Here is a 12,636-nt window from a genome sequence, read left to right on the forward strand (position 1 = left end):
ATCAGCTCTTTCTGGCTGAATCTTCTCCTTTAGTTCCCTGAAGAAGGATAAACACATAGTCTGTGGCAGGCCTTGGGAACAGTGCCGGGCTGAGAGCTCATCACATGCGGATGGGGCAGGGAATGCAAGCGGCATCCTTCATGGCCATCCCAATACCTCCCAAGTCGGGAGGATTCTTCAGAGAATCCTCTATTCAGGATCAGGGGACAGGCTCATCTGTTACAATAACACTACAGATTCTCTGACATTTACACAATACCCACAAAAGCACTAGCCACTTCCGTGATGTTTTTCTAGGCCAAAGTGTCCCAGGGAATTTCTTCTCTTGTTTTACAAAGCCCCAGATACAAACTTCTGCAATAATTCACCCTGCTCTGCCACGATAATAAACCTCTGGTCACGTTTTCTTCCCTACGGCAGGTAAACTCCAAGACGGCATTTGTGATCTCATCAAACAGGACTATTGGCCAACCACACGATTACTATTCTACGGCGAACGCTCTATCCTGGGCGAACCACACAGCCACATCTTGCTTTCAATTCTGTCACTTACAAATGGGAACAATGCATTGTCCCAGATTCTAGCCCATAGAGATGGGGATGATGATGGGATAAATTAAGGATTATTTGCACATTGTCTCAAGCTAACACATAATGTAATTTAGTTTTAGATGGACTGTGCTATAAAGATATCATGATAGAGTGTAATGGTTTTTAAATCTTTTAATCGCAGAGATATTTTTATCATGTGAAATTTTATGTAGCATGCTAGCATCTGAGTCCAGTCAAGCTAGAGTTGGTGTAGACAAAGCTGGATGGGGAGACCCAGAGCCAGGCCCTCAGAGCAGGGCTCGAAGTGTCGGGAAGACTAGACTGTCAATCCAGGCTCTTCCCACGGTGAGCCTCTCAGGTAGCCCGTCCAAGTCTCAGTTTGCTCATCTGTAAAATGGGGATGGGAATCTTCGCTGAGAAATGCTGTGGCCCCCTACGCAGACAGTGTGGGTGCACGTGCTCTCTCAGCGCTGGGCGGGAGGGCAAGGGAGTATCGAGTTTGCTTCGATAATATTCTCCAAGCACCTCACAGGCCCAGCTTCCATGGTTGTCAAGGCTCACGCGTTCGTAAGTGTCTAAGAGCCAGGTAGCATAGTCTGCTCATTTGACACCCTCTCCCACTCCCCACCTCCACAAATCCCCAGCTTTTGGGAATGGGTATTAATATCATCATTCCCACCTTACAGATGGGGAAACAGCTCACAGAGCTTAAACATAGACTAGGAGGACGGACTAAGTCTTCCTTGTGCAAACTGCTTCTGTTTACATGTGAGGGAAAAAAAAAAGAATAAAAAAGTTGCATAAAGGCATCTGGCCATCTAACAGGGTATTCTAGTACTGCCCGAATACGTATTTTAGGCTTAGATGGCCTCAAACTCCTGTCAGTTGATACCGTATCACAAGGCATCCGATGGAGACTCAGCCCTCCTGACATAGCCTCGTGCTTTGAGATTTCAGACCCCTGCAACTACTTATTATCGGTATTCAGCTCCTGTTAAGAAAGACGCATCCATTCCAGCTTTGATGAACCCTGCTCTGAATGCAGAAGAACATGGGGATTTGCCAGGGCGGTCACCTGGGACACTAAATCGCTGCTCCTGACTCCTGAGCTAGGGGCAACAGAGCAGACAGGAAGAGATGGAGAAATCACTGGAGAAAGAGTTAGGTAACATCCTCAAATCTTAGGTTTTGACGTATCTTTAAATAATGGTTTTACTAGGCTATTAAAATGGAGATGAAGACGCAGAGATAAGGACCAAATGGAGGAAATAAATGTACTATAATCTTATCGATCATGTTTATCATCTGTTTCTTCCCACTAAAATATAATCACAAGTGAGGGTGAGAATTGTGTCTGTTCTCTTCATTGCTGAATCACCAACACATAGCACAGTCCCTGGAACGTGGCAGGCATTTTTCAAGTGCACTGAACACTGAAAATTGTATAAGTGACCAGACGGTCCTACTGGCAGTGGCCACAAAGCTTGTGGCCATTGTTTAGTGAGAATGCAGATTTGCAGGAGAGCGTCATTTCTCGCTCTATTTGTTTTTACTTTTTCTTTCTCTCTTACTTTTACTGTGCTTTCTGAGATAAGGCTCGGCATATACGGATACATTCAGAGTGTCACTTTTTCCATTTACATATTAATGATGTGATGACTTGTTAAATCCTAGTTACTGGCTAATAATAAGAATGACCATTTCTCTGAGTGGATATCATGTGCCAGGCACGTGCTAAGTGCTTTTCATGTACAACTCCGTTGAATCTTTATGACGACCCAACAATGTGCACGCTTTTATCACCTTCATGTATAGATACGAGGAAAGCGGGCTTAGCATGGGTTACGTAACGTGCCTAAAATGCCACATTGCTAAGTGGTGGCCCGTGACGCGAGCCCAGGTCTGTGAGCTCAGCAGGTCTAGATTTCCATCCACACTTTGCTACTCTGCTTCACTGGTGTGTGTCCTCACGTTGCCCCTTCCCCTAACCCCCCGTTGCGTTCAATGACCTGTTTTTGGACTATTCAAGCTTTTTATATCCATTAACTCAGATTAATTGTGTGAATGGGCTTATCTTGCCTGCAAAGTCACGCGAGATAGAAAATAACAAATACTTCCTCTCTGAAATCATTAGTCGAGAGCTAAGAAACAAAACGAAGTTTCTTCAACCCACTGAATATATATTCCTCCAAGTATCTGCTTACAGGGAATTTGCATTTTTCTTCTCAGGAAACATAAACGTTTTATGAAAACGGGAAGCATGCCCCAAGGGGGCTTCGTGGCGCTGAGGTTTGCCACTGTGCTGCACATGGCAGGCACAAAGGCAGCCAGGCGAGAGGTGGGGGTGGGGGGAATCAAGAAGCAGGCTGCAATCAAGCCTCAGCCAAGTCATTGTCACAGTCTGCAAAATGAAAAGCTTGACTTGGATGACCTTAAAGGTGCTTTCAGCTCTAAAATTCTAATATCTATCCCAATCCTTCAGCTTGGGTGATATGCTTCTCCTGTATGCTCTTATGATAACCCACCCACTTACGCTTCCTCCAGCCGAGCACCAAGCTGATACCCTAGTAACCCCTCCAACCCTAGCTGGAGAGCCTGGGATGGTGGGGACCAAGCCTCTCTGGTTCTCTGCCTGTTCCCAGCACCCTGGACAGGGCCTGGAAGGTAGGAGTTGCTCAATATACTCTGTTAAATACATGAAGAACGGAAAGCAATCATACATGGCCTGTGTTTTTTCCTTTGTTGACCTGGGTTTATCCTGTAACCCATTTTGGCAGCATTTAGACTTTATCCAGCCCATTTATGACTTCCTGGCTGGTAGCGCATTCTAACAAGCAAAATATCAGTGGAGAAGAAGCTGGAGGCTGGCTGCTGCCTGCCCATTTCAGAGGCTGGGACAGTGATGAGGCTGTGCATGGTAGTGCATGGCCTCCCCGCTTAAATGCTGTCACTTCTGACAAGTCTTTAGTACTTTACCGCCACTATGCCAAGAACCCTGACTGCTTCTCAGTCCCATTGCCACATGACGATGCCAAAGTTATAAACAAGCAGGAGGGGGCCTTTCCATTTGCATTGCTTCTCTTTATATCATAACCGTAAAGATAAGAGCTCCTTGTCATAAAGGGACAAGAAACTTCAGAATGCCACAGGCAGATCCCTGGGAAGTAGAGATACGGAGCTAACGCAGGAGCAAGTGCTCACACCCGACAGGCAGTTAACGTTCTTACTTGGGACAAAGTCATGGTCAAACATGAATTCGGAATTAGTTGGCTTTAACTGAAGTGGTTCCTTAAGTTTCCCATTAGGTTTTAAGAACCGTTGTCAAGGCATAGTAAAGCCACCTTGCGTGTACCTGTCTGCTGACACAGACGTTGTAAAATCCAATGTTTCATCACTGCAGGCCCAGGAAGGGGGCGAGGTACCACGGTCCCTCCTTGCAAATGAGAAACCGTCTCTCTGAGGAGTCGGTCATTTAGCCGAAGTGCTTCCCGTTTGGTACTTCTGGATGTTGCCTCCCAGCTGAGGACCAAGGCAGAACTCCGGGGGGGCATCCTGTAAAGCTGGCTGGTGCTCAGCGCGGGGGCGACTTAGATTTTCAAGGACGCAAACCAAGGACCCTCAGGAAGCACTTCTCGTTCCTGCTGCCTAACTCTCCCCCTCCCCCCAACCAAAGTCTGTAGTTCTGCTCTGCGGTTTCTAAAGGTGCTTCTTAAGGCTTGAAAACAAATACAAAGTAGATGTCATAGCTTGGCTATGTCCTTCTCGGACCCGTGCCCCTTTTTAAACCTCATCTCCGTCTTGCACTTGGCAAAGGAACTCTGGTGGGGCAGATGAAGCATCAGCCAGGGGATTAGCGGGCTGGACATGGAGTCTTGCTCCCTCAGCTTATGAACGAGGTCCTTTCCTCTGTCGACTATACTGCGGTCCTCGAAGGGGGACAGGACCTGCTTATCTCACACGGATGTGAGAAAGTGAAATAGCCTAAGGAGGTGCTTAGCAAATTGCCAGGCATTAAAAATGTCAAACATGTAAGAGCAAGAAACAGAAAGAGCGGCATAAAGAAAAAGAATCAGAGAGAGAGAGAGAGAGACAGACAGAGAGACAGACAGACGGACAGATGGACAGGCAGAGAGGTTTAAGCTGGGTTTCACAATGCCACCTCGGTTGTCAGCTGGCTTCACACACAAGTTCAGAAGAAGCCGTGTCCAGTGGGATGAGACACTTTCCTTACGCCCCACCCTTTTCCCCCTATTTCTTTCTCTACAAATTATAAGAGTAGCAAAACTGACCTGGCTTAGAAAAGGGGGAGGGAAGATAAACAGGCCAGTTCTAAGAAAAGAAGCAAACAAAACAGTCTTCATGTCTGAGGTTCAGAACATCTTTAAGATGGAGATACATGAAATTATGCAATGATTGCTAGTGGCATTTGATACAAAGTCCTACAAAGGAGGCCTCGGCGTCTCTGCCTTTGGCTGGTAGGGTGACAGTCACAAGAGCACCACGAGCTGCCATGACACAGAGCAGAGCCCGCGGGGCCACTTCTTGGGTTAGATCCTTCTGCTGGCACCTGTCCTTATGTCCCCCTTAGCCCACCCTGCCCAGCCTTCCTCAAGGAGCTGCTGAGACTTCATGAACCGAATTGAGATCTTTTGGAATGTCTTTCATTGGTTGGTTTTCATAAAGAGCTCACAGTAGCCCAGCTGTGTGATTGGCTGTCACTCTAGAAATGGTGGGTCAGAGCCTTTGAAGAGACAAGGGTTGGGGGGTAGGGACTTACATAATCGGGCGAGACTGGAAATCTTCCTGGTTCATCCTCTCAGACTGGCGGATTTTCAAGATCTCGGTGTAGCTCAGGTTCTGCAGTTTGCTCTTGAACTGGTCCAGGGAGCTAGGCTTGGTTGTGAGAGCTCTCATAACCTGCTCCTTCACCACCTGCATTACCTGTAGGTTAAAGGAAGACCGTGATTCTCTGGGGTTGACCTTGCCCATTCAGAAAAGCCTTCTCGAATGGATGGCTCCCTGTCTCCGTGACCATGAACCCTGTGTACGCAATCTCAGAGCAAACCTTGAGCATGCTTTTCCAAAGAGTACACTACCATTATGCACATCTTCTATTTTCTTCTGTACCGTTAGAACCCTAAGGGAGGAGACGGGCTGACTAACATGGAATTGGGAGTGGAGAGGCTTGGGGTGGGAGGCGTCACTGGCTCTGTGGATTATGTGACGGCTGCCGAACCAACACTGTAGACAATGCAAACTTGAAAATGAAAGAAGTCCAAGCAACAGCTAGAAGTCTGCGTACGCATTATTTTTTTCCAGGAGAAAATCGCTGAGACGCAATAACCATGGAAGTTTGGTTGGCACCGGTTCAAATGAATATGAACTGACATCCACGCTCACCCCTCCCGGATGCTTCCCCCACAGAATTAAGGCCTGACTGTTCACACGAATGATGCATTTGGAAATGCACACATGGTAGTGCCTCTTTGAGACAGGCGCTAAAAAAAATAGGTCTATTAAATTAGAATGGACATACCCCGTTGGAAGCCTCAAGACAAAAGAAGGATCTGGTAATTGGCTACCTCAGGACAGATCCAGCCCACAAGGAGGTAATTAACCATGGCCTCTATTAATGTGGTTTCATCTTCAACAGGATATATATTGTAGAAAAGACCAGAAAACACACAGAGGCATCCAGGAGACCTGCTGGCTCTTTATTTATTTTTTCCTTCCGCTACAGATAAAAACAACTTTTATCATCGACAAGGTATCTGCTATGTGCCAGTACTACCTAGGCACTCTATATATGCTCCCTCTGCTAATCCACTCAAACTTATAAGGCAGATATTATCATCGTTCCATTTACATGCGAAGAAGTGAGGCATCGAAAGAAACATTAAAAACCAGTTCGAAATCGTACCGCTGGGTGGTAAATGGCTGAGCTGGGATTAAACCTAGGATTGTAGGCACTCTTCTGCCCATGCCACCATTCTTGGTGGGGGGGGGGGCGCTTAATAATTTAAAAATAAGAGAAAAATCACAACCGCACCTAAACTATATGCTGGATTCTGTGCCAGGTGCTTTACTGTTCATCACCTCATTTAATCCTCCCTCCGTTACAGTAGAGTAGGTGTTATTACCACTGAGAGAGAGAACAATTGAAGACTTGTCCAAGGTCACACATACCTAGTTGAATTCTGGGATGCAATAGCCCAGTATGGAGGATACGGCATATACCTGATGTGAACAGCCCTGGGGTACCGTTTACCCTCTGCCACAGATGGACAGGCAGAGAGGTTTAAGATGGATGTGATCCCAGGACGCTCCTCATGGCTTCTAATTAGTTTTTCATTCAATAATCCATGTATGGTAGGTACTCAGTAATTGCTCACTGACCAGTCCCACCGAGATGCCATTTTCATGAAATGTTACTGTAATAGAGGTAACAATTTTACAGCATGGAAAAGACTGTGGCAAACCAGAACTTTCAAATCTGCCCGATTGCTGGGTGATGGGAAATGCTAGGCAGCTAAAATGTCCTCCGAACGCTTGACAGCAACTTGTGCTCGCTGAGTCTGTTGAATGGCGCTGCCCCTCGCTCATGGCGCAGGCTGCTAAGCTCTCTGCTCAGGTTTCTTTTTCCAGTGCGCATCTCTCTTATCCACCTAAGGACCTGTCTAGTGCTCCCCAGGGGCCTAGAGGACATTGGGGGGCAGAACGAGAAAGTTAATGGTCCTTGGCAGGGACATTAAACTGACCGTCAGGAAAACCTGAGAGGTGCCGATTAGGCCTCAGGGGAACCCCCAGGCCAACGAGGCCTCTAACTCAGGGATGCCAGGTGTCCGACTCTTTAGCCATCTGCACACCCGCTGCTTGCAGTGCCCCCGTGCCCCCAGGAATCCCATGTCAACGGAAAATGCTAAACTGAGGGAGAGATGAGTTACAGGTGTCTACGAGAAAAACAAATTCATTTCCAAGTGATATCGGCCCTCGTCTTTCCTTCACTGCTTCTGACTTTTAGGGACTCAAAGCCACGGTAACACCATCCTCTGCGAGGTAACGTATTGCATTTTTTGTAGGGCTTTCTGGGAGGTGATATCACAAAAAAGGAATCTAACGGCAGAAATCTCAGGAAACTGCAGAAGGAAGCTTGAGGGATGACAGATCTATGTCATTCAGTCACGGATCTGCTTTATCCAGTAGGAACCGCGGTTCGCAGAGAACCTGTGTGCCACGCCTGCTTCGTGGAGCGGTTGCTGGTGTCAGCGGTGGTGTAAAGGCAACTGTCCTCCAGAGCCCTGGCCCAAGGGAGTTTCTAGGCCCATGGCTGGGTCTCCCCTCCAGTCTCGCTCAGCTGGTTATCGGCTTACCATCAATCAGACTGCATTGACAGACGCTAGTAACAAAAAGTTCCTTGAGAAGCATTATTTGTGAAGTCAACACAGCAAACATTACTTAGTACTTATCATGAGTCTACACCGGGTGAGTCACTAGGAATTCAAAGATTAATAAGGTATAGACGGCTCTTGCCTTCTGAGAACCAACGGTCTAATAAGAGCTAGATGTAGGCAAAGATCATTACAACAGAAGCCTGGATGCGACAGAGCCGGACTGGTGGGCTTCGCTGGCAGGCGGGGAGGCATTTCAGAGGAGAAGACATCGTATGGGTTTTACAGAAAGAATGGGTGTCCAATGGTGTGGAATAATTTGGACACCTATCAGCCACTTTGAGCCTGGGTTGCCTCTGAATTAGAACCAGCTACGTAATCATTGCTTCATGCTTCTAGAAAAATCGCAGAAAGAAACTTCCAGTTGACCTTCCACCTAATCTGCTTCTTTTTTTTTTTTTAAACTCAGGTAAAATGCTAAATGTGGGGTGCTTAACACATCTCGAAATCGTGACCTCCTTATATTGTGCGGTGTAAACGGTGGTTGAATTTGGCCAAGGTTGACTTGCGACACCTTGCTGTTTCCTGTGAGGGGACACCACAGGAGCTGCCCGTTTCCCATGCAGAGAAACTCAGAGTTCAGCCAAGATCATTCAGCCCTAATGTCATTGGACCTGCTGGAGGGAGGTAGGACATATAAGAGAGATAAAGATACAGCTACTAGAATGTCAAAAATGAAAGAGCGATTTTTAAATAGATTCAGGTTAAAGTTGAAAGAGTTTCAGAGATATTTCCATGTCCCTCCTTTTATAGATGAAGAAACAGAAAACAGAAGCTCAGAGGGTCAGCTGATTCCCTGCTTCATGCGTTTCCTTAAGAGGCTGTCACAGAAATGATCATCACTAGACCGCATCTGACTAGATACAACGATCCCACCACCAAGTGGGCAAGTGATCTCAACCGACTGACCAGAATCCTTCCCCAGACGTTTCTGACTTGACGTGAGCTGAAGCCTGCTGTCTTCCCCTCAGACTGAGAACTGTACGAGAGTCCTTTAACATGCAGGTGAGTAGAAGATAATGAGACCGCTGCCAATAGAATCACACAGATGCAGAGAAGAGTGTGTGTAACAGTGTTAATGGGATTCTTACCACTTGCGGCCAAAAGTCCACGCAAATGCATACGAGGAAGGCCAGGAGGAGCACAAGCTCGTGAAACTGAGGTCGCCCCGATCCAGGAGAAGTAGGAGAAAGAAGCTGGACAGGAGCAGTAAAGCAACTTCAATAAGAAATAACTTTAAAAAATTATCTTCATTATGTGCTCATGGCTGTACCTTTCCATGGAAGTGATGATAATCACTTATGGAGCTGCTACTTATATCTTATGCTTAAAATCCACTGTTGGGGCTTCATTCCTGTAGCTTAAGACGTTGATCGCTGCTAGATGAAAGAACCCATAAGCGGAACGATCTTTAAATGACTCACAATCACTTATACCTCAGTTTGAAGAATATATAGACTGTTTCCTATGAGTAGGTTGCTAGGACAACGGGGGAGATGCCATGAGGGCACCTGGCCCCAGGGAAAAGGATGCAGGTGGTGACTCTACAGCATAGAACAGAGGGTCAGTAGGGCCACAGACTGGCTTCTCCTACTTCACTTCACAGTTTTGCTTGGCACTGGCCCCAAGAAGTTCTATTGTCACTCCGTGTACCAAGGAAAATGACTCCAGTGAAAGATGTCATCAATTTTTTAAAGAAGACAAATAGTTATATAAGTCGAACATTCCTCATTTTTTTGCAAAGCGTTTTCTACAAGAGCTACGATTAATGGCATTCGGTCTGTTAAGGCCCCATTTGTGCAATTAAATCAAGACACTCACAACCACCAGCTTTGATCTCTGTCCTCTTTGGAAAATATCAGACCTTTAATCATTGTTTGAAAAACCCCACAGACAGTGTTGCAGAGGCCTCAGCAAATCAATGAACTTCAAACTTCTTAATTACAGCATGTGTTCTGCCACAGACATCACAGAAGTCATGCTCTTAGAATCTGCATTCGTTGTTGGAATTGACTGATGGTTTCAGCAAGGTCTGAACTGTGCCAGTGGCGTGTTGCCCAAAAGCCTTACACAAAATGGCACAGAACGACGCATGCGGCCAGCCCTCCGCATCCGTGTTGCAACAGCCCCTCCGAGCGATTCTGGCGCATGCTCAAGGGGAAGAGCCGCCGAGCTCAGCCGACGTCCAGTACCAGGCCTGAGTCTTCAGTATGGCATCTGTGGCGATTCTCGTCACGTCGCAGAAGGCAGCTAGGTTAGTTATCGGTGCACCTGTCACCCCGCCTAGACTGTAAATCCCTGGAGGACAAGAACTGTTTCTTATTTGCATTGTGGCCCACAGCACCTAACGCAGTACCTTCCAGACCGTTATAACGATTGACATGTTCAATGACAAAGATTCTCAGGCTCCCACTGTTCATCTCTAGAATTAAACAAATAAATTCATTCCTAACCAAATTATGACTGTCGACATGGTTTTCAAAGTGCCCTTTTACAAAGCCTGGAGAATAAAGTCTGTGGCCTCGACATGGGATCTTAGGGGTTTCATCTTGGGGCTTCCTCTCAAGGCTGAAGCTAGAGGTGGCTGGTCTGCAGCTGGGTGTGGGGTTTCTGGAGAAGCCACGGCAGTATTTGTTACTGGACATGGCCATTAAAAGGGGATCGATTTCCCCAGTCAGTGGCACCTCACAAAATGGATTTATCTTCACAAAGAAGAAAAAAAGGCTGCCTCAGGAAAGACAGAGACCAACACAGCCCAGCTTAAAAATGACTCCTGTGGGAAAGTTTTCACTGCTGGGCTTTGGGACTGGGCCGTTTTTCTTCCCAGGAATGTTTTTTACACAAAGCAAAATGAGCGAAGGTTCGCGAGCTCCAAAAGTTGGCTAGGTCTTCCCTGGAGAGCGGTCTGGGGGAGGAAGACCCCCAAGTGCTCACGTGCAGGTGGGATGATGTCCTGGAGGTCGGGGAGCACTTTCGGGGCTCCTCTCCAAGGTTAGAAGTGAGGAGAAGTGGCAGTGCCCATACAAGCAGGGAAAATTAGGATGAAAGCTGGCAGAGACGATTACTGACCCGGATGCTGGCTGGCACCCCACCCCTGCTCCCGCCACCCCGTTCCTGCCTGGAGGTCTTTAAAATCGGGACAGCTTCTGGAAACCGAGATGGTTTTACTTTGTGGGTTTGCCACAGCCGGGGTGAAGTGCCCAGGCCGGTCCCTGCAAAGGAGCGTTTTCGCCGAGGGGGTGTCAAGTGTATTAGATGAAGGAGGGAGAGAAAAAAAAGTGCTCTCTGGGCCCGAGGGGGCAGCATTGAACTTTTCCGTATTTATTGTGGGGCGGTGCGGCATGGAGCAGAGGTCGGCAAACTCCTGTGAAGGGCCAGACAGCAAGTATTTTAGGCTTTGCGGGCCGTACAGTGCCTGTCGCAGCAGCTCGGTCGGCTCTGCCGTGGTGGCGTGAAGGTGGCCACACGCAAGACGATAAATGGGCGTGGTTGTGTTCTAGTAAGACGAGTAAAATCGAAACGGGGCAGGCCGGATGTGGCCTCGTAATGACCGGCGCGATGCACTGGGGTAAGCGTGCTCCACCTCCTGGTCCATGAAGGTGGCCACACGCAAGACGATGCATGGGCGTGGTTGTGTTCTAGTAAAACGAGTAAAATTGAAACAGGGGCAGGCCGGATGTGGCCTCGTAATGACCGGCGTGATGCACTGGGGTAAGCGTGCTCCACCTCCTGGTCCTGATTAAAGATGGCCACCCCCACTTTCTAGATAAGGAAACGGGTTCAGGGACATGGGGTGACTGGACCAGCTAAGCGAATGACTGGAGCGGGCTTTGGAAGGAGCACTGCTCAGCTGGACGGCCAGGCGTGTTCCTCCTCCAGCTCCCTTCAGCCCCTCCTCACAGAGGCCGGATTCCTCCAAAGTGCAAATCTGATCACATCGTCCATCTATTTAAACCCCAAACATGTACTGCTGTGTGCACTGAAGCATTATTTGCAATAGCCGAGACGTGGAAACAACCCAAGTGTCCTTTGATGAATGATGAGATAAAGACGATGTGGTGCATACATACCACGGAATACTACTCAGCTATAAAAAATGATGAGATATTACCATTTACGACAACATGGACGGATCTTGAGAGTATTGTGCTAAGTGAAATAAGTCAGACAGAAAAGGACAAGAACCATATGATTTCTCTCATTGAATTAATTAAAAGAAAGAAATAGCCTCAAAAATCAGTTATTTTTCAATGCTTAGTCTACAACAAAATTCAAAACGTGTCTTTGCCTGGCTTCACCCCCAGAGATTCTGGTTCATTTGGACTGGGATGGGTTCCAGATACTGGCCACGTTTTTTTGCAAAGCCCCCAGGGCATACTAATGAGCAGCTGGGGTTGAGAGCTGCCCGTCTCAATGCAAGGGCTCTGGAGGAAGGGAGCAGCTACGAAGCTGCCATTCCAGGAAAAGAGAGAAGGGACGTGCCCTCTTCCCTCACAAATGCCCAGATGTCATTTATAGAGGAAGAACCGAGACCTCAGCTTGTTCCTGCCCTCAGTCGCCCAAGGGTTGATCTTCAGGGACCAGCTACTGCATGGACAGGTTGCGTGCTCTCACCTGGAAGCCTCAAAGTGTTGGG

General features: G+C 47.5%; 1 protein-coding gene across 1 annotated transcript in view; it reads right to left on the reverse strand.

The window, feature by feature from the left end:
• The window catches only part of ELMO1 (engulfment and cell motility 1), a 404,818-nt gene that overhangs the window by 32,807 nt on the left and 359,375 nt on the right, over positions 1 to 12,636 (reverse strand). Inside the window, 2 exon segments of the mRNA XM_006912067.2 lie at positions 3 to 37; positions 5,330 to 5,493. Coding sequence (XP_006912129.1) covers positions 3 to 37; positions 5,330 to 5,493 — 199 coding nt within the window.

This window comes from Pteropus alecto, unplaced genomic scaffold, assembly GCF_000325575.1.
Source record: "Pteropus alecto unplaced genomic scaffold, ASM32557v1 scaffold21, whole genome shotgun sequence".
Lineage (NCBI taxonomy): Eukaryota > Metazoa > Chordata > Mammalia > Chiroptera > Pteropodidae > Pteropus > Pteropus alecto.